The following is a 22,376-nucleotide window of genomic DNA, read 5'->3' as shown; positions in this document are numbered from 1 at the left end:
GATGGGTTATCCTGTCCTAGAGCTCTTCCCTAAAATGACCACCCATTGGAAAGGCCAGTCCAGAATTTAACATGGAAATAAACCCAGAGCTAATCAGGAATTGGAAATTAGCTCAGGAAAGTAATGCAAGTATGACTAGGGCTGAGGTTTACCAAGTAGATCTGATTCTCACCAAATAAGAAGGGAATAGAGAAGAAAAAATATAAGAAAGCAGAAAATGAGAGAAGAGAAAGGAAGAAGGCAGGTGGAAGAAAGTAATAGGGCTCAGGGAGGAATAAAGTGATGCTGAGGGACCTTGGGGAGGCAGGTGAGAAGGAACAGGTGGGTGCTGAGGATATGGCTTCCAACCACCTCAGCACTCAAGTTCCAGAAACGGCTGTAGCCAAGGTGGCTTTTAGTACTGGGTCTGTCACTGTCACTTTGGACAAGTCATTTTCTGTCCCCAGGCCTTGGGGTATGACTTTAAGACTTAGAGTGAAGGATAATAGGGACTGACAAGTGCAAATTCTGGAGGTATGTTGGTGCTGTGAATGAAAGTCTTAAAGCATTCTGTATACTTTGTGATTGCATGTGTTTCCCTTACTCTTAGGAAAAATAATGGATTGCCCAAATGTTTACTTACAAAAATGTTCACTGCATAATTTTTTACAATAGCAAGAAGTTGAAAAAAATCTAAATTTTCAGTAATAGGTAATTGGCTAAGAAATTATGGCAAAATTCAATAAATAAGGATGTATGTGTTTGTTAAAGATGATATTGTAGAAGCCTGTTTTAGGACATAAAATTTTTCAAAATATATTAGGTGAAAATGCAGATTATAAATCAAGTGTACATTGTAATTCTATTTAAATCCACACATAGAGACACATACATAGAAATGTTACTCGTGTTGTTGCACCACTTACCTATGGCTTTATGAGTAATTTTTTAAACATATCAATATTTTTCTATAATGAACATGAATTTCCTTTGTAGTATCAAGTAAGTTTCAACATTTTTTAAATGAAGTGTTCAGTTAAAGTCATTGGCTCCTAAATGTGCCTGCCCATCTGCATCACCTGGGGGACTCTGTATAATTACTATTTCCTGGGCCGAAGGTTCTAATTCAGTAGGACTGGGAGTGATTCCAGCAATCAGCCAGGCTGCTTGGGAACTGGTGTACTTTCATTCTTCGCACTTATTAATAAATATATAAACCACCTGCAGGTCTTATTAAAATACAGATTCTGGTTTTCCAGGCCTGGGATGGGGCCTGAGACTGTACATTTCAAATATGCAACCAGGTGATGTCAATGCTGCTGGTTCCTCCTGGCCAGTACTTTGAGTCCTAAAGGACTAGAGAATCCCCCAGTACAGATAACTGCATCATGGCCTCAGTGCAAGCCCACTTGATGATGGGCTCCCCTTGGCCAAACCACTGGGGCTTCTTTGGTTGTGGCAGCAGGACAGTGGGCAGTGTGGTAGCTGTGCCAAGATCTAGGTGGGGCAACAAAGTGGAGGGCCCTGGGTGAAGGCAGACAGCAAGCTGATGACTCCCACTCTGGGTCAGTGTCAGCTCAAAGAGCTGGAAGAAATTCAATGCTGGTCCAGTCCAGCTGGATCCCATGGGCCCTAGAAACCTCCCATTCTGGCACAGCCAAAATGTACAGTGTCTTTCCCAAAGGCTCCCCTATTCGGCTCCCTCTGCCTGGGTTCTGATAGATTGTGATGAAGTGAGTAAGAGTAGGAAGCTAGCGTCTGGTCCATCAGACAGCCTGGGTCTTGGTGCTGAGCCTCCGCTGTGTGCCAAGCCCCTCCTAGTGTGCCACATGCCTCACCCCCAAAGCTCCCCCTCCCTATTGTCCTCAAATGACTTTTCACTGAACTTCAGTCTATATCCCTCTTTTCTTCCTCTCATTTCTCCCTGGACATGGCATCTGGCTCTCAGACTTCCGCAATTCACCTGTCCTGGCTCAAACACCACCATCAGCTAAACTTGGGCTTTCCCCATGTTCTTTTGCACAGCACCCTGTCCTATCCTTCATCATTCTCCTGCATAGTATCTATGTGGGATGTTCTGTCCAAGACCAATATTAACTTCTGTGGAGCCAGATCCAAAGATTCTTTTGATTCCTTTGATATTTGGTCATTGCCTCCTTGGAACCCTTGACACCGAATGACTCCCTTCACACCTCTTTCTCCCACTGCAGATTTCACCTCCTTCTGGGACTGCCCCTAAGGCTAACAAGGTCCTAAGCACTTCTATTTCACATCATATTAAGCTGCAATTCATTGACTTCTACAGCTGCAATGATCATCTTGGGCTAATGGCTCCCAAATGTAGACTGCACATCCCACTTTACCTCCTGCACCCTACAGGACAGCCCACTTTGGACATCCTGCTGATATCCAGCCAAATATATTTAAGGTTAAGTTAATTATCTTCTCCTCCCAGCCCACACATTCCTCCCAATTTCATTTCTCTCACTGTCGTAATATTCCTCTCACCAGTGATATTCAAAACCTGAGACTCATTGACAATATCTCCTACTTCTCCTGACTCAGTGTCTAACTTATCCAGTCCCTACAGGTTATTTCTTTAAAATATAACTTTGTGTTCTTAACTGCCATTACTACTGTACTTGTATTCCCGGTTTTTCTGCCTTTCATTCATTCCAACCTATGTGAGGAATCTGGACCCACGTTCTACAGATTTTTTTCACCACATCCTTGCCCAGCTCTAGAATCTACAGTGACTGACTGTTTTGCCACCATCTGGCACTGATTTTCTTGTGTGATAGCGTCTCACTTCTTCATGGACACTAAACCACACCTCCTGGCAACATAATTCCTTTCTTATCTTCTCAGTGGACATACTCACAGGTGTCCCATTGTTCTCCCTGCCTCAAAAGTCATCCCTTCTCATTGTTATCCATTCAGATCTTTTAATATTAAGATTACTGGAGATAGTATCAGTATAGATGGGTTCAGTACCCAGTTCTATCAAATTAATTACCAGTGTAGAGTTACAGCTTAGACATACAGGGTTATGTCTTTTAACCTCGAACCCTCAGTTTCAGCACTATACATTCATGGGATCAGATTATGTGGTTATGAAGGTTCTTTCTAGGCCAAATTCATTTGATTCAATTATGTGGTTATGAAGTTTCTTTCTAGGCCAAACTATTTATAATTCCATGACTCAGAGTTTAATGAATCTTTCCCTTACTATTGTAACTCTACTCTGAACTCCTATTAAATTTTACTGTATTATTTATTGTTGTACATAAAGATATTTGTTTCCCTTATAAAAGTTAATAAGATCGTGAAGTCATGAAGCATGGCTTACAGCTCACTTGAAGCTCTCTCCAACCACCCTAATTGAACTACCCTGGTCCTTATGGCCAGGACACAGAAACACACAGAGCAGACTTTGAATAGAAAGGCTGAGTCCTAGACCTAGCTCTGCTACCAATTTATTTTGCCACCTTTTATTCCTGGGCCTTCAACTTATCATCATTGGATGGAAAGACTGAGTAAGGTATCTTTCAAAACTGTTTTAAGTTTCACAATAAAATTTTATGCAGAATTCTAATGATTGTAAAAAGGATAAAGGGCAACTGCTTTGCTGACACAGGAAGCAATGGAGACTTTGGAACCCTGCTAATATTTCTCTTGGCTACAAAGAAGACACTGAGGAGCTCCCAAGGAGCACACACACACACACACACAACTCTGAAGCTTCCACCAAACACAGTTTGAATACCACTGGCCCAGATGGTTTCTTTTGAGATTACTTTCCAAAGTCAGTTGTTCTAAGTAGTTCAAAAATCTTGATTTGGCTTAACCTATTCCTTCTCCTCAAATCTCTTTATGTGCTCCTAAATGTTTTTGATGTCCCACCATGTTCTATGAGGGGAATACCTTGTTACCTAGACAGCTTGCCAGGAGGAGTGAAGGGACAGAGGGCATATCAGAGATATTGACAGGAGAGAGTAGAAAAGAAAGAAAAGAGAGAGAGAATATTGCCTGTCCATCACTGACCTGCAGATCCTGAGTGCCTGGAACCCTGATCCCTGAAGACTCCAACTGATTTCTCCAGGGCATTGCACTGTGTTTATACCATCTGGTAAGGGTGGGTCAGGCCTGCACCAATCTCTATAATTGGCTGCAGGGCATGAAGGAAGAAGAGCCTGGGCATTTCACAATGTCTTTTGTACAGCATGAATAATAAGACGGTGGGAACATTAATGAGCATTTGTTGAAGGGGGAGAGAGTCATCCATAAAGCCTTGGCAGAAACAAGGTATGGGGCCCCTGCTCTGTACCTACTGTCATTGACTATGTTATTAGTGGGTTTGCAGCCAGATAAACAGTGCTGGGGTCAGACATCTTTGGTGCCCCGTGGGGCTCCATCCTAGGCTTCAAGAGGTGGTGAATGCAAGAGAGAGTATGTCTGGCAAGCCCAAGGACAGAACAAATTCTGATGTCTGAATCCAGGCTGTGGCCAGACAGCCAGAGTAAGAGAAGGGGCTGATAGCACTGTGAGTGTGGCTCTGTTTGGAAAGATGAGAAGGAAGTCTCTGCTTTTCAGTGGTACCAGCTTGATGGGACAGAACATCTAGGAAAACCCAACTGCAAAGATATTGACCTCAGATTCACCCTGAGAATGAGCAGACATCATGTGCCATGGACTGCTAGGAAATATGATAGTGTGAGTAGAGCACAGAGGAAAGAACACTCAGGTCTCTAATTGACATTACTTGACTCAGTCCATCCATCCATCCACCCACCTGGCCACCCATCTGTCCATCTATCTACCCATCTGTCCATTCTTCCATCCATCCATCATTCATCCATCCATCCATCCACCCATTTGCCCATCGATCCACCCTTCTGTCCTTCCATCCATCCATCCATCCATTACAAGGGTGGAGAAGCTTAGGTGTAATATTCTCTGGAAACTAACAACCTTATTATAATTCTCCCTCTTTGGTCATTTGCAAAGTTCCACCAAGGGCTTCTTGAGGAAGTGGGATAGGTGGGTCTAAGACTCAGATGCCTGCAGGATGAGAAATGAGAAAAGATGGGCAGAAATGGGACCAGATTTCTGCTTTCTAAGGCCAGTGATCATTCTTCTTCCACTCTCCCAATCTCTCACCCTTCTATGGGAAGGCTTAAAGCATGAGTTACTATGTCAGGCAACCAATGAGTGTTTACCCAGCATTTACACTGCTGTGTGACACAGACATTCAATACACACTCCTTGTTGTTAAGTAGTTTTACAGTCTAGCTGAGGAATTAAGTCATAAACACTTGAAAAGATAATTAAGAAGACCAGACTCTCTAAGCTGTGGGCCAAGGACATATTGGAAACAATAGTGGCAGAGAAGCTCCTTGGGCAAAAAAAAAAATCCTAGAATTGAATGGACTTTAGGCCAGGCGTGGTGGCTCATGCCTGTATCCCAACACTTTGGGAGGCTAAGGCAGGCAGATCACTTGAGGTCAGGAGTTCAAACCAGCCTGGCCAACATGGTGAAACCTCATGTCTACTAAAAATACAAAAATTAGCCAGGCATGGTGGCATGCACCTGTAGGCCCAGCTACTTGGGAGGCTGAGGCAGGAGAATCACTTGAACCTGGGAGGCAGAGGTTGCAGTGGGCCAAGATGGCACCACCGTACTCCAGCCTGGGTGACAGAGTGAAACTCCATCTCATAGACATGGAATCATAGTCACCCTCCAATTGGAGAAATCTGTGCTATGGCATCCCTGAGAAATTGGTTAATTAGGCTCTGCCTTAACATCTCCAGGGTCAGGGACCACACAACCTCTTGAAGAAACACTATCAATGTTTGTGGTCCTTGTGGTTAAAATATGGGGGTCATATAGGAAAAACAGCCTCCACATAATTTGCACCCATTGGTTCTGCTTGTGTGTTCTGGAATTACACAGAACAAGCATATTCTTCTACTTGGCAAGCCTTTAAGTGCTTGAAGAGGGCTCCCTGTGCATTGCTTTTTTCAGGATAATACCTCCCACATCATAGCCTCTTCCCTACAGCCTGCCCTTGGAACATTCTCTGTTCCTCAATGTCTGCAATTTGTACAAACCCCACATGATGTGAGTATTGCATCTCTGTAAATACAGGTCCAGGCCAGTGATTTATACCAAAATTGCAGAAATCTAAAGCCACTCTTTTTCACTTGTATAGTCATGATGTCCAGCCTGTACATTCCTGAAGGAGGCATTTTATATTCCTTCTTTTACTACTGACTTGCGTCGGCTCATCATGGCTAAAGCTCTTCTGAGTTCTGTCATCCTACAAATGAGGAAGCAACAAATTCAGGCTGGAGAAACCTTCAAGAATGAGGTGGAATTTAAGCTGCTCCCTTAGGGGTGGGCCTGTTTAGATGGGTGGAAGAGAGGGAGAGAATATTCCAGGGTGGAGAAATGGTTTCTACATTATATACTCATTGGGTTTCCATTATGTGCCAAGCATTATGCAAGGTGCTGAGAGACAAACTTATATGTCCCTAACCTTAAGGTCATCCCAGGGGCCACAGACTCCAAGTTAAGGTACTACAGTGCAGGGAGGTGCATACAAAACATTGCCAGATCAGATAGCTGGGGGTGTCTCAACTCAGTAAAAGCTTCTTGGAGGAGGTGACATCTTAGCAGGGTATTGAAAGATGAGAGATTTATCTAGGCAGAGAGGATGGATGGAGGACCCAAAAGCAGAGGGAGCAACACAAGACTGTGTCTGGGCCCATGGACAAAGAGAGTGTGAACAGGGTCTGAAACACAGCCTAGCATCCGGAGCTCATGTTCTTGGCAGCCCTGAGAGGCCTGGGGTAGGAGCTGTGCTGCCTGTTGCCTGAGGACTTCAGCTGAATCTGGGCTGGAGCTGTGAGGTCCATAGAGCCAGCCCTGTCTGTCCTGACCACCTCCTTGCCAGTGCCTCAATGGACTCTCAACCACCAAGCTAGTCCAACAGGTGAGGTGCAGGTGGAATACCTGGGGCTCAGATATGGGCTCCTCCTCTGGCTTCTGCTCCCATTCCCCAGGGTTTGGGTGGGGACACTGGAGTTCATTCCTGGCACATAGGACCAGAGGATCTCAACTTTGCAGAACCAGATGACTCAACAAATGTTGTATTATTAGCTTTTAAATAGAATATTTGGGTAAATGAAGGATAGTTGTTCATTGTGAGAAGGAAAATAAAAAATATTGGAGAAAATTGCAATAATAAAACAAATGCATTTGTTTCTCTTTCTATGCATAGTAGTTATCTATTGCTGCATAACAAGTTAGACCAAAACTGAGCAACTTAAAACAACAAACATTGATTATCTCACAGTCTCTGCTTCTAGGTTCACTCATGTGGCTGTGGGCAGGAGACTTTATTTTTTACCACGTAAGTCTCTTTATAGACCTGCTCATAGCATGGCAGCTAGCTACCCCCAGAGCGAGTGAGCCAAGATAGATTGGGGGTGGTGGGTGGCAGAGAGAGAGTGCTCAAGTAGAAGCTGCAGTGTCTTTTATAACCTAATCTTGGAAGTGGCATGCCATCACTTCTGCCATATTCTATTGGTCACAAAGACAACTCTGGTACATTGTGGGAGGGGACACACACAGAATGTGAACATGAGGAGACAGGGATCATTTTAGCAGCTGTATTAGTTTCCTAGAGCTGCCATAACCAATTATCCTTGGTGGCTTAAAACAGCCGAAATTTATTCTTTCTTCGTTCAGGAGGCTGGAAGTCTGAGATTAAGGTTTCAGCAGAGCCGTGATCCCTCTAAAGGCTCTGGGGAAGAATTCTTCTTTGCCTCTTCCAAGCTTCTGATGGTTGCCACAATCCTTGGTGTTTCTTGGCTTGTGGCCACAAAACTCCGATCTCTGCCTTCATCTTTACATAGTCTTCTTCCCCGCGTCTCCTCTGTGTCTCTGTGTCCTCTCCTTTTCATACAAGGACACCAGTCATATTGAATTTAGGTCTACCTTCATCCAGCATGACCTCGTCTTAACTAAGTGCATCTGCAGAGACCTTATCTCCAAATAAGCTCACAGACTGAGATTCCAAGAAGGATGTGAATTTGAGGGGGACACAATTCAACCAGTACAGTAGCCTTCTTAGAGACTGGATCCCATGCCTTGGAATCCCAGGGGCTATGATCCTTCTAGGAGAGAATTACCAGATGATTTTTGTTCTTTAAGTTCCTTACCCAGAGATTCCAGCCACACAAACTCATCACAGGCTCCTCCTCAGTGGCTTTGCTGATATCTGTTTCCTGATCACTACTACAACCAACCAGAGCAGCAGAGCTCGATTCAATTTGAATTTAACTCTGGGGAAGTGGAGGCTGAGGACAATCAGAGATGATGTCTACTCTGCTTACCTCAAGATTAATTTCTTTTCTTATTATTATACAAGCAATTGATCTTCATTGTAGAAAAATTAAGAAATACAGATAAATTAAAAGAATTAAAAGAAAAATCACCTATACTGCCACCACCCTGACATTGCTACAATTGAAGTAAACTCTTCCAGACATTTTTCTATGAAGAAATATATAAATAGGTATTTTTTAATTAAAATAAATTGCAATATATGCCACTTTGTAAGTTGCTCTTCTCAATATGTCATGAGCACTTTTTCATGGGAATAGAGACCAGCATCTGGGATTTTGATTGTATCTTGGGTTTTTAAAAGAGGATCGGCATGCCCTACTTATCTTTTATCTTCTGAGCTCGAGCCATTTCCTCTGACATCACCACCTCCTCATGCCCACAGCAAGAAGATGAGGGTAGAGATAGAAAAGATAGCATATGTCAGTGGCAGGATTAAAGGGAAGGGGCTGGGGCTGGGCCAAGGGCCATGGATCCCTAACTCTATGACCACCTCCCTCTCCTGCACAATGGTGAGTGACAGGACTTCATGTGGAGAGCTACTGACCCTATAAGGCTCAATTGGGGACAGGTTGGCCTGCGGGGCTCAGGGTAACACTGATCAGTTACCATTAAGCAGGAATGATTCCCACCACTCCCCCCACCCCACCCCCATAGAAATCTTTTCATGTTATTCCCAGTTTACCCCACATGGTTTTTACAAGATTCCACAGCAGTAGCACCATCCAGTGGGGGAGGACCGTGGACTGAGCTCCAAATCTCAGAATTTACCCAAACTGGGAACCAGAAGAGAAAGTGGCCAGGTGCCCAGTAAGTCAGACGTGGGGGTCCTGAGAGCAGAAAGAGTGATTTTCCGCCGTGGGTCTCCTGCACTCACCCCTCACCCGAGCTGGCTTTGCCCAGGGAGTTCTGGGGGGGCATGTTGCCCTAGTCACACTGCTGGAAGTAGAAGTCTGTGATGGGGGCATTCCAGCCGGCATTCTCGGGAAGCTGGGTGAGTCTGACAGGCTGATCGGCTTCAGGCACCGTGCACAGGAACCAGCCCGGGTAGGCAGCCGACTCGAAGCTGGAGGTGAGCCCCATTTCCCGCCTGTAGAAGGTGAAGCTCTTGGATTCCTTGGCACCAAGATAGAGCTCCATGATGTTCACTGGCTGCCAGCAGAGGAGAGCAGGGCAGGTGAGGGCAGAAGCAGGGGCAGAGGGAGGGCTGGGCAGGGTCCTTAGGGAGGAGGCAAAGCTGCCATCAACAGAATCCTGCTAGGGTGTCCCACAGCACCAGGGCTGTGGGCTGCCCAGCTTCAGTGGGCTCAGCATCTGTGGCTCAGTCCCCAGTGAGGATGCCCCAAGTCTCACCTCTAGTGTTAGAGTCGGCTCCTGCCCCGCCCCACATGACAGGCACTGGCTTCCACCCTGGACGCCCAGGATGACGGGGGACAGGCTGGCATCCAGCCACCGATTGGGGACCACGCTGATCTCTTCACCTGTGGGAAGGAGGCCAGATGCAGGGCCCTGGATGCCTTTCCCTCCTTCTCCCCCTGTCCTGGGCTCTAGGGCACAGGACTGCTGTGAGATGGCCTGCCCCCAGGCTGGGCAGAAGGGAGGCCTCTCAGCAGCTGTCATGACATGGCCTCTCCTGTCCACTGGCCCAGAGTGGACATCAAGGCATGGAAGCACGTTGTACCACCTCCACCCCACCCTCTAGTTCAGGGTCAAATCTTCAAGCCTCTATACCCCAAAATAGATTCAACCCCCTCCTTTAATGCCCCTTGGGTCTCAGGCCTTTTTCTGAAACCTGTCTTGATAAGCCCTCCTTTGGAGTTGTTTGGACAACTTTCTACACCCTGTGAGGTTGCTGAGAGCAAAAGAGGGTCTCATTCCTCTCTGTACATCCCCTCACTACCCACATACATCAGACACATACATGCACAGATACATGCATACACACATATACATATACACACACATGCTCATACATACATACCTGCACTCACACATACATGGTTACACACAGATACATGCATGCACACATATGCTCACACATATATGTCTGCATGCACACGTACATACACCAGTAAGCACACACATACACATATGGCCTAGCTGAAGGATCTACCTGGCATCTGTGCTCAGCAAGCGTGCCCCGGGTGGGCAGGTGCGAACTATTTTAGAGAGGGACCAGTTGCAGTGCATGGGGCAGAGTGAGCAAGCAGGAGGTCCAACAATGCCACCTGTTCTTCGGGTCCCTCCACTTTAAGTGACTGAGGATCTTCAGAGAGCAGAGGGGACCCAGGGTAGAGAGGCAGAAACCCACTCCCATATGGGAAAAAAGGTATAGAGAATCTACGTTAGTTCTCTCCTTGGTACTGGCTCCCAGGGAATGCAATGCTTGACCTAAATCTACCTGTAAGGGAATGACAAGACATGCCTCTTGGAAAACATTCCCACTTCTGCATAGAAGCTTCAGGTGGCCCCAGAGCCTGTGTCTTCACTTTGCTGAGAGGTGTGGTATTTTATTTGCCTTTGCTTAGAGCCTGGTTTGTGCTGCCCTAATGCCTGGGCTCTGTAGGCCTGTGCTAATCTGTATGACTATTCTAAGCCCTCTTCTGGCCCCCTCCCCTGAGAGTGTATAGAGACCAAGGAAAGTGGGTCATGTTTAGTCACCAACCTTTAATGACCTTCCCTGCATGCAGCCCTCCAGCTAGAAGCTGGTTATTATGCAGATAAAGCACCTTCAATGCCGAGTCCTTCATTCTGAAACATCAGGAAGGGGTGAGGACTACATTAGGGGGAGGGTGTACACTCCAGCATGCCCTGGGTCCAGAGAACCCCCTGATCTCAGGCATTTTGTCTCTCTTTCTTCCTACTGTGCCAGAAGTAACAGCACAGCCTTCTCTCCCAGCCCTGCTGGGCTCATGCCCTACCAGGAGGATGACCCCACAACCTCCCACTGGAGTCTGTGGTTTGCTCCTTCACCTTATTCAACCTTTTCTGCCCCAACCCATCTCTTGTTGGAAGAGAAGCTGCACAGTGAGTCAGAGCCCTAGGTTCTTGCCCCATCTCTGCCTCCAATGCTGCTGAGTCGCAGCAGACAACTCTCTCACCCACTCTGGGCCTGAGCCTCCTCATTGCTACACTAAGATGATGGGTTGGATAACATCCAGGCCTCTTCCAGATTAAAGCCTGATTCTTCAGTTCTTCAAGATACATGTATTTCTATTTGGTCATATATTCCTTACTAAGTGAGGAGTTTCTTTAAATTTAAATTTCTTTTATTTTACTTTTCAAAGTTGTTTCTCATCTTTGAACTCAGTTGATTTCCTGGCATCCTATGAGGTGGAAGATGTATCCTAAAGTGGGTTTCTCCAAAAGTTATATGGGGGAAAAGGATGCAGTATAAAAATTGGGTCGATGCATGGCTAAATACGATTCAACAAGTTGCCTTACTTCAGAAAACCTCAAAGTCACTCATATGCTGAGCTGGGCTGTGGTTCTCTTATGAGAGGATATAGAAAGCATAATTCCCTGCATTTACCTGATCAGAGAGCTCCACTGTGTTAGGCATCTCCTGGATGCCTCTATGGGACTCCTCTAATCAAGTCCCACAGAACACATCGTGGGAAGTGCTTTATTAGACTGAGAGAAACGACCGCTCTCATCCTCTGTTGTAAAGCCCAGAGCACGGCAGAGTGTCTGGTTTGGTACACGCCAGTGGGTGGACAGGCTAACTGATGGTCATGGTTTTTGTTTTATTATTATCCCCAAAGAGCAGCAGGGAGGTAGGGGCACAGAGTGGGTGAGCTTACATCCATTCACTGTGCTGGGGGGCAATGGAGGAGCTCTGAGCAGGGATCCTGGCTCCTGTTCCCACCTTGGATAGACTTGGCTGCAGCTCTAGACTGGGCAGTTCACTTGTCCCTCTCAGCATCAGGGAACCCTTGTGAGATGGCCTGCCCCAGTCCTGCCCCTATTTGTAAAAGGCTGGGAAAACTCTAAGAGCAGTGAGGTGCTGGTCACAATTTCCCAGCTGCAATGGCAGCCCCTCCCTTCCTCCCTCCTGCTCAGAGCTGGACAACGGGTCTATCCAGAACTCACTTCCCTCGGAGGACACCACCAAACCAGGGCCTCATACACTTACCGGAAGCACAGCGCCCCACTCAGGACCATCTTGAGCTCCACAGGGTGTAGACTCCCCTATTTTGGAATAAACAACAGAAAATCATGGAGAGAGAGGCTGAGTTGGCTGGGGTCTGGGGAGCAAGCAGCCGTGCCAAGCCCCCCAGCATGTGAACAGCCTCCACAGAGCAGATTCTGGGTCTGGGGTCAGGAGAGAGCTCCGGTCCCACCAGCGCCCCAGAGCATACCTCAGAATGTTCCTTTCTCCTGGCGGGAGCTGTGGAGTCTGCCTGTTCCTCCAAAGATGCCTCAGCGTTTTAAGTAAGGCCTAGGGAGGGGCCCTGAAACTGCCAGGACCTGAGGAGGAGCAGGATTCCCAGTGTGATTTCACATCACCCTAAGTCACCGGAAACACTTGCTTCTCATTATCTGTCGTTGGGAGGGAAGCCTCTGGAGACAGTTTCCTTCCAGCAATATTGAAGAACTTCCTTGAGGCTTTCCAGCTCTTTGTGAGCACTCAGCTTTTGCATCTCACGGGCTTTCAGATCCTAAGAGTCAGTGCCCATGGCAGCTCAAGGGAAGCACAACTTTCTTTCCTCCCTGCCTCCCTCCCTTTCTTCCTTCTCTCCATCTTTCATTCACTCACTCCCTCCCTTTTCCCTTCCTTTCTTCCCTCCCTCTTTCCTTCCTTTCCTTCTTTCCCTCCCCATTTCCTCCCTTCCTCCCCTATTCCCTTTCTTCCTTACCTTTTTCACTCCTTCCTTCACTCTTTCCCTTCTCCCTCCTTCCTTCCTCTGTCTTTCCTGCCTGCCATTGCCAGGCCTATGGGAGATGTTGGAGGTGGGACTCTCCTGCTTAGGGAATGTTCAGCCTACATGTTCATTGTAGAAAAACCTGAAAATCCAGATCAGCCACAAGGAAAAACGTGAATACTTGTCTTTTCTGAGTGCATCGTCAGAAAACCAATGACAACACTTTTTCCTCCACACACATACACATATAACTATAGACAGCTTTCATACAACAGATTCACAAAACCTATACTTTTTCCAACCTCATTTTTTGATGTAGCAAAATAGCAAAATATCTTTCCATACAAATATGAATAATGACATGCTTGAATAGCTGTATAGTATTTCATTGTATCACTGTAACATTATTTATTGAAACCTATCCACTGTTATTTGTCTTTTATATATTTTTCTCTCTTTTTTTGCTATCGAAAACCATGTTGTGGCAAACATCTTTGTATTAACATCTTTGCTCATGTATCTGATTATTTCCTTAGAAAGTAAAATCTAGCTCATGCCATCTATAATTCTGTAAGTGATCTTTCTTGAATACCTAATTGATAAGATAATATGTAATTGTGAAACAGTTAATGCAGTTTAAATGTCTCCCTGCACTCTCTGTGTTGGATCTGAAATAAAGGTAAGGGTCAGTGCACAAAAAACAATTTAGTTATATCTTGAATAACACAGATAAGTATTTATTAATAATTTATTGTTAAAGCATACTTTTTTTTAAGTTTTATTATTTTTTTCTTTTTATTATTATTATTATACTTTAATAATAATTTTAGGATACATTTTAGGATACATGTGCACAGCGTGCAGGTTTGTTACATATGTATACATGTTAAAGCATACATTTTAAAGAAATGTTATTCAGACATAAGAGCCAAGAGGTCCTACAAATGTTCAAGAATAAATAAAATATCAAGTTGTTCAAAAGACAGAAAATAATCTATGATTTTCATAATGCCACTAATATGATAGACACTTTTCAGAAAAATAAAATTGATGTAGAAACTGCCTTGTAAAAAATTATTAAATTACAAATTGACCAAATAGAAATGACAGTTGAAATAAGATGAAATGAGACAAGCCTGGCCAACATGGCAAAACCCCATCTCTACTGAAAATACAAAAAGTAGCCAGGGTGGTGGCACATATTTGTAATCCAAGCTACTCAGGAGGCTGAGATGTGAGAATTGCTTGAACCTGGGAGGCGGAGGTTGCAGTGAGCCAAGACTGAGACACTGTACTCCAGCCTGGATGACAGACAGAGCAAGACTCTGCCTCAATAAATAAATTAATAAATAATAAATAAAATGAAACGATGACTGTATATACTGTCAATATCATATGAAAACATTATTAAACAGGCCTCACCAACAATAAGTTTTCTCTGGACCTATCCCTTTGCTTGACTTACTAACTAGGTCTCAGACTCTGTGAAATTAGCTGTGAAATAAGAGAACATTGATAAATTACACATTATTCCTGTCTGATAGAAAAGATAACTCCAAAGGGTTCAGTTTTAATGCCTCACAAGTCATAAAGCTGTCTTTAAAAACGTGACTTAGCCAACCTATTTCAGCCTTTATTTCTTGACTGATGGTATAAGCCTCCATTCCCTGAATTATCTTTTGATAATCAGCTTTATAATCTTGCTGATTCCCTCACTTATGAAAAATAGTAAATCTTTGACACATGCTCACTATATGTTTGTATGAGAGTCAAGTTTTGAACTTCTGAAAAATAAACTTTGGCACTACCTAAAGACAATGCCGCCAATTCACAAACCATGTGTGGCTGTTTTAAAATAAGTCCATAAATTCTTGGAAACTTCATCTTTAAGAAGGTGATATGGTTTGGCTCTGTTCCCACCCAAATTTCATCTTGAATTGTAGCTTCTATAATTCCCACATGTCATGGAAGGAACCCAGTGGGAGGTAATTGAATCATGGGGGCAGGGCTTTCTTGTGCTGGTCTCATGATAGTGAATAAGTCTCACAAGATCTGATGGTTTTATACAGGGGAATTTCCCTGCACAAGCTCTCTTGCCTGCCACTATGTAAGACATGACTTTGCTCTTCCTTCATCATCTTCCACCATGATTGTGAGGCCTCCCCAGCCATGTGGAACTCTAAGTCAATTCAACCTCTTTCCTTTATAAATTACACAGTCTTGGTTATGTTGTTATTAGCAGCATGAGAACAGACTGATATAGTAAATTGATACTGGGAGTGGGATGCTATGTTACACGATGAACATGGCAGCATCATAAAAGGCATTGCAATTTCCTCCTAGCTCTTAGATCACTCACCTAGACAAAGCCAGCCACTGTGTGATAAGGACACTCAAGCAGCCCTATGGAGAGGCCCACGTGGTGAGAAACTATTTTTTCCTGCCAACAGTCTGTGAATGCACAATCTTAGAAGCAGATCCTCTAGCCCCAGTCAAGCCTTCATATGACTGCAACCCTGGCTGACATCTTTCCTGTAACCTAATGAGACACCCTGAACCAAACCCTCCAGCCAAGCCAGTTTTCTCATTCCTGACTCTCAGCCTTTGTTAAATTTTTTCTTGTTTTAAGCTACTAACTTTGCTGATATTTTGTTACACAACAATTGATAACTAACACACTTGACATCGCTATTGGCGCTTTGGCACTTTAACACTTTGCCTGTTACCCAGCAATTTGGAACTGGGTAAAAGGCAGAGGTTGGAACAGTTTGGAGGGCTCAGAAGAAGATAGAAGGATGTGGGAAAGTTTGGAACTTCCTAGAGACTCACTGAATGGCTTTGACCAAAATGCTGATAGTGATATGGACAGTAGGGTCCAGGCTGAGGTGGTCTCAGATGGAGATGAGGAACTTGTTGGGAACTGAAGCAAAGGTGACCCTTGTTATGCTTTAGCAAAGAGACTGGCAGCATTTTGCCCCTGACCTAGAGACCTGTGGAACTTCGAACTTGAAAGAGATGATTTAGGGCATCTGGCAGGAGAAATTTCTAAGCAGCAAAGCATTCAAGAGGTGATTTGGGTGCCGATAACATTCAGTTTTATGTATTCACAAATATATGGTTTGGAATTGGAACTTACATTTAAAAGGGAAGCAGAGCATAAAAGTTTGGAAAATATGCAGCATGAAGATGAGATAGAAAAGAAAAACCCATTTTCTGAAGAGAAATTCAAGCTGGCTGCAGAAATTTGCATAAGGAAAGAGGAGCCAAATGTTTTTCACCAAGAAAATGGGGAAAGTGTTTCCAGGGCATATCAGAGGTCTTCACAGAAGCCCCTCCCATCACAGACCTGGAGGTCCAGGAGGAAAAAATGGTTTCATGGGCCAGACCCAGGGCCTTGCGGCTTTGTGTAGTCTCAGGACTTGGGGTGACTTGTGTCCCAACCACTCCAGCTTTGGCTAAAAAGGGCAAAGGTACAGCTTGGGTCATGGCTTTAGAGGGTGTAAATCCCAACGCTTGGCAGCTTCCACGTGGTGTTGAGCCTGTGAGTGCACAGAAGTGAAGAACTGAGGTTTGGGAGCCTCCACCTAGATTTCATAGGATGTTTGGAAATGTCTAAGTGTCCAAGCAGAGGTGTGCTGCATGGGCATAGCCCTCATGGAGAACCTCTGCTAGGGCAGTGCAGAAGGGAAATGTGGGGTAAGAGCCCCCACACAATGTCCCCACTGGGGCACTGTCTAGTGGAGCTGTGAGAAGAGGGCCACTGTCCTCCAGATCCCAGAACTGTAGATCCACCGACAGCTTACACTGTGTGCCTGGAAAAGCCACAGACAATGCCAGCCCATGAAAGCAGCCAGGAGGAGAGTTGTACCCTACAAAGTCACAGGCGTGGAGCTGCCAAAGACTATGGGAAGCCACCTCTTGCATAAGCATGACCTGGATGTGAGACAGAGACTCAAAGGAGGTAATTTTGAAGCATTAAGATTTGACTGCCCCGCTGGATTTTGAACTTGCATGGGGCCTGTAACCCCTTTGTTTTGGCCAGTTTCTCCCATTTGGAATAGCTGTGTTTACCCAATGCCTGTACTCCCATTGTATTTAGGAAGTAACTAACTTGCTTTTGATTTTACAGCTCATAGGCAGAAGAGACTTGCCTTGTCTCAGATGAGACTTTGGACTGTGGACTTTTGAGTTAATGCTGAAATGAGTTAAGGCTTTGGGGGACTGTTGGGAAGGCGTGATTGATTTTGAAATGTGAGGACATGTGATTTGTGAGGAGCCAGGGGTGGAATGATATAGTTTGGCTGTGTTCTCAACCAAAGCTCATCTTGAGTTTTTGCTCCCATAATTCCCATATGTCATGGAAGGCACCCAGTGGGAGGTAACTGAATCATGAGGGCAGGTCTTTCCTGTGCTATTCTCATTATAGTGAATAAGTCTCATGAGATCTGATGATTTTATAAAGAGGCATTCCCCTACACAAGCTCTCTTCCCTCCTGCCATGTAAGATGTGACTTTGCTCTTCCTTCATCTTCCATCATGATTGTGATGCCACCTCAGCCATGTGGAACTGTGAGTCAATTCAATCTCTTTCCTTTATAAATTACCCAGTCTCAGGTATGTCTTTATTAGCAGTGTGAGAACAGACTGATACAGAGAGGCAGTTTAACTGCCCTTCTCTTGAGTATGGACTGGACTTAGTGACTTTTTTCTAATGAGTATGTTACATGGTGAACATGGCAGCATGTCACTTCTGAGACCAGGTCATAAAAGGCATTGCAGTTTCCTCCTTGCTCTTAGAACACTCACCTGGATGAAGCCAGCTGCCGTGTAATAAGGATATTCAAGCACCCCTGTGTAGAGGCCCACATGGTGAGAAACTGTGGTTTCCTGCCAATGGTCTGAGTGAGCAATCTTAGAAGCAGATCCTTCAGCCCCAGTCAAGCCTTCAGATGACTAAAACCTTGGCTGACATCTTTCCTGCAACCTAATCAGACACCCTGAGCCGAACCCTCCAGCCAAGCCAGTTTTCTTATTCCTGACTCTGTCTTTGTTAAATAATTTTTTTTTGGTTTTAGGCTGCTAGGTTTGCTGATACTTTGTTACACGGCAATTAGTAACTAATACACTTTGACATCACTATTGGGAAGTTTCTACTCAGCAAACGTCTCAGTTCTTCATGGGCTTTATATGCCCTGGAAAGGCATATGCCCTGGAAAGTGTCACAGTCTGCAGAGAAGCAATGTTCCCCATGGTGACTTATCCTCACCTTTCTGAGAATGGCAATAACCCTGGAGGTAGATGTGGCCTCTGCTCTTGCTGTAGAGATGAGGACTTAGGGCAGGCGTATTCACGTATATGAGTATGTAAGCAGAGTTTATTATGGTAAGATAGTAAATTCCTGTTAGGGAGATAAATTTAGTAATAATTAAAATAACTGATATTCACTTGGTGCCCACTATGTCCCTAGAATTCTATAGCACTTCCCACAATGTGTTCTATGAGACTCCAATAGAGAGATAATGAGCAGCAAGTATTCCTGGCAGCTTAGGGTGGTGTGAAATCACGCTGAGAATCCTGCTTCTCCTCAGGTCCTGGTAGTTTCAGGGCCCCTCCCTAGGCCTTACTTAAAAGGCTGAGGCATCCTTGGAAGAGCAGGCAGACTCCACGGATCCCACCAGGAGAAAGGAGCATTCTGAGGTATGCTCTGGGGCACTGATGGGACTGGAGCTCTCTCCTCATTTCAGACCCAGAATCTCCTGCTCTGTGGAGGCTGTTCTCATGCTGGGGGGCTCAGTGTGCCTGCTTGACTGGATGAGACAGAAGATGTGAAGAGCCAGGTTGGCATCCAGCACAAACCCACAGACACTGGTTCCTCCCCACTGTGTCTTTCTCACCTCTCCTTCACTTTTTCTAGGTATGTAAAGAAGACATTAAGAACACAGCAAAGGCCAAATTTACATTGACTTAAATCTAAGGCTGGTTCACGACCAAAAATGCATGTAGCTAGCATGGCTTTCCCAACCCAGAGAGAAAAAGGCATGGACTCAGCTCCAACAGCCCGGCCTAATGAGTGCAGAATATGCTGTGAGGTTTTAAATTTGCTGACAAGAAAGGTTAACATTTGTTACACGTTCACTGTGTCAGGCACAGTGTTAACAGCAATATAGCTATTATGTCGTCTCATTCCCAAATCAGTCCTCTAAGGTAAGTGCTATGCTTATTCCCATTTAACTGATAAGACAAAATGAAAATTAGAGAGGCTAAGTCACCTAAGGTCACAAAACTAGTAAGAGATGGACCTGGTATTGGTACCCTTGCAGCTTGATTTCATACTAATTCACACCCATTCCCCAATATGAAAAAATAAGCTGTGTAATGCTTATAAATTCACACATTTGGAATAGAAGGCAGAGCTGGAGGCTGGGGGAATGAAGGAGTCTGCAAAAAGGACCAACAGGCTTCCAAGAAGATAATAGAAACCAGCCAGGCGCAGTGGCTTGCACCTGTAATCCCAGTAACTTGGGAGGTAGAGGTGGGCAGATCACTTGAGGCCAGGAATTCAAGACTAGCCTGGCAAACGTGAAGAAACCCCGTCTCTACTAAAAATACAAAAACTAGTTGGGCATAGTGGTGCACACCTGTAATCCCAGCTACTTGGGAGGCTGAGGCACGAGAATCACTTGAATCCCAGGAGGTGAAAGTTGCAGTGAGCTGAGATCATGCCACTGCACTTCATCTTGGGCAAGAGAGAAGACTCTGTCTCAAAAAAAAAAAAAAAAACGGAGAGAGGGAGAGAAGATAATAGAAACCAACAGAGTTGGTGCAGAGACAAACGGGTGCCCCATGGCAGAGTGTGGCACACTTTGGATTGGACGGAATTTATCACTCCCTGGAGTGACTTTTGGTAGCTGAGGACATCCGTGAAAGTCCTTCCTGGAGTAGGAGTGATGGTGTGCATGCACAGACACAGCCTCCAGGGAGCTGTGAGCAGAAGAGGACCTCCAGCTGCACCCAGGACTCCCTCTCCAACCCAGCCACATCAGAGGGGAAGAGTGCCACTTGTCTCATAGCGCTTTCGAGAAACCCTGGATGCCAGTGAAGTCATGGGGAGGCTGTGGGCCAGGATCCACAGCGCTGCAGCTGGGTGCCGAGCCAGAGGCCAGTGGCTTTGTTGCCGGCGCTCAGCCCCGTGGCACCCTCTGCCTGGGAGGCTGGGGAAGGGCCAGGTGCACAGGCCGGAATTTGAGAGAGCGTGTGGGCAGTCCACAGGGCGGGTGAGGCTCCGGTGTGTGTCACACCCACAGTTTCTGCTGACTGAGTCCCAAGAACAGGGCCAGAGCCACCGGCAACTTCCGTACCCCAGATCCACATTCAGGCGCTTTCCTCCTCTGTGTCTCAGAGGCCTCCAGAGCCTGCCGACTCACCTCCCCCGGATTGTGTAGTTTGACCATTGCTCTCCAGCAGGAAACTGGAAATAAACCCAATGTGTAAGGGAAAAGCCAACAGGTCAAAAGACGCACTGGCCTAGCTCCATTCTCCCTGATCCTGCGCTGGGCCCCTCCGGCGAGGCCTGTCACTCTCAGCGTGCCAGGCTAGGATCTCCCGGCAGGGGGCGCTCTCCACCAGGCTGGATTGGGAGGCCACGCTGAGATGCACGGCCTCCAATTCAAGCTCTCTTCCTCTTTTTCTGTCTCTTTACACAAGGATTTGCAGCCCCTCACCCTAGTAGCGAGCATCTAAAACAGGACTAGACCAGACAAGGGAGCTGCACCAGGGCTATCCCTGAGAAAGCCCCAGCTCTCCTGGGCTTTCTCAGTGATGTGTGGCTTTCGTGGGCTCCTCAAAAACAGACACTATCTTTTTTTAATTATTATCTGTCCCTTTTTGCTGTTTTTGATAACTTATTTATTCGATAGATGTCTGCACATTTGCCTCTTTTGATATATCTTTAAATTGTTATTATTAAATGTGGTAAGATGCACATAATATAAAAATTACCATTTTAACCATTTTTAAGTGTACAGTTCCGTGGAATTAAGGACATTCACATTGTTGTGCAACCATCACCACCATCCATCTCCAGAACTCTTCTCGTTTTGCAGAACAGAAATTTTGTACCTACAGAACAATAACTCCTTACTCCTCTCTCCCCAGTGGCCCCTGGCAACCACCATTTCACTTTCCATCTCTATGAATTTGACTGCTTTAGGCACCTCATATATGTGGAATTAACACGGTATTTTGTTTTTGTTATTAGTTTATTTCACTTAACTTAGTTTACTTTCAAGTTTCGTCCATGTTGTAGCATGTATCAGAATTTCATTCCTTTTAAGGCTGTATCATGTGTGTACCACATTTTCTTTATTCGTTCATCTGTCGATGGACACTTGGGTTGCTGTCACCTTTTGCGTATTGTGAATAATGCTGCTATGAACATGGGTGTTCAAACAGTTTTTCGACTCTCTGCTTCCAATTCTTTGTGAATATACCCAGAGGTGGAATTGCTGGATCATGTGGATATTTCTATGTTTAAGTTTTTGAGGAACAACCACACTGTTTTCCACAGCGGTTGCACCATTTTACATTCCCACCAACAGTGCACAAGGGTTCCAATTTCTCCACATTCTTTTTTTTTTTTTTTTTTTTTTTTTGAGACGGAGTTTCACTCTTGTCACCCAGGCTGGAGTGCAGTGGCTCGATCTCAGCTCACTTCAACCTCTGCCTTCTCCTGCCTCAGCCTCCTTAGTGGCTGGGATTACAGGTATGTGCCACCATGCCTGGCTAATTTTTGTATTTTTAGTGGAGACAGGGTTTCACCATGTTGACCAAGCTGGGCTCAAACTCCTGACCTCAGATGATCCGCCCACCTCAGCCTCCCAAAGTGCTGGGATTACAGGCGTAAGCCATTACGGCCCACCCAATTTCTCCACATTCTCATCAACACTTGTTATTTTCTATTTTTTTCTAATAGCAGCCATCTTAATGGGCGTGAAATAGTAGTATATCATTGTGGTTTTGATTAACACTTTCCTAATTACTGGGGATGTTGAGCATCCTTTCATGTGCTTACTGGCTATTACCTTATATTATTTGCAGAAATGTCTATTCAAGTTATTTGACCA

At 45.2% G+C, this 22,376-nt stretch overlaps 1 protein-coding gene across 2 annotated transcripts; it reads right to left on the bottom strand.

The window, feature by feature from the left end:
- Window positions 1-7,243: 7,243 nt before the first annotated feature.
- On the bottom strand, window positions 7,244-13,354 carry IL36RN (interleukin 36 receptor antagonist). Of its 2 annotated transcripts, none has more exons than XM_009237087.3 (5): window positions 13,249-13,354; window positions 12,525-12,580; window positions 11,055-11,140; window positions 9,743-9,870; window positions 7,244-9,541 (listed from the first exon to the last, which is right to left on the bottom strand). In XM_009237087.3, exons 2-5 carry the CDS (start codon window positions 12,551-12,553, stop codon window positions 9,317-9,319), a joined length of 468 nt encoding a protein of 155 aa, XP_009235362.1. In that variant the 5' UTR covers window positions 12,554-12,580; window positions 13,249-13,354; the 3' UTR covers window positions 7,244-9,316. The 2 variants fall into 2 exon arrangements, with proteins under 2 accessions (XP_009235362.1, XP_002811839.1); XM_002811793.3 differs by lacking the exon at window positions 13,249-13,354 and adding an exon at window positions 12,751-12,794.
- Window positions 13,355-22,376: the final 9,022 nt, after the last annotated feature.

The sequence above is a fragment of the Pongo abelii genome, chromosome 12 (genome assembly GCF_028885655.2).
Source record: "Pongo abelii isolate AG06213 chromosome 12, NHGRI_mPonAbe1-v2.0_pri, whole genome shotgun sequence".
Lineage (NCBI taxonomy): Eukaryota > Metazoa > Chordata > Mammalia > Primates > Hominidae > Pongo > Pongo abelii.
The sequence above is the reverse complement of the archived record's forward strand: the minus strand, read 5'-3'. Positions and strand labels throughout refer to the sequence as shown.

What these genes read in the sequence shown, in the direction of transcription:
- IL36RN (XM_009237087.3), bottom strand. Translation starts at nt 12,553, where the DNA reads ATGGTCCTGAGTGGGGCGCTGTGCTTCCG. An exon ending in AGTGGGGCGCTGTGCTTCCG is followed by an intron (nt 11,141 to 12,524) that starts GTAAGTGTATGA and finishes CTGATGTTTCAG; the next exon opens with AATGAAGGACTCGGCATTGA. An exon ending in AGCCGACTCTAACACTAGAG is followed by an intron (nt 9,542 to 9,742) that starts GTGAGACTTGGG and finishes CTCTGCTGGCAG; the next exon opens with CCAGTGAACATCATGGAGCT.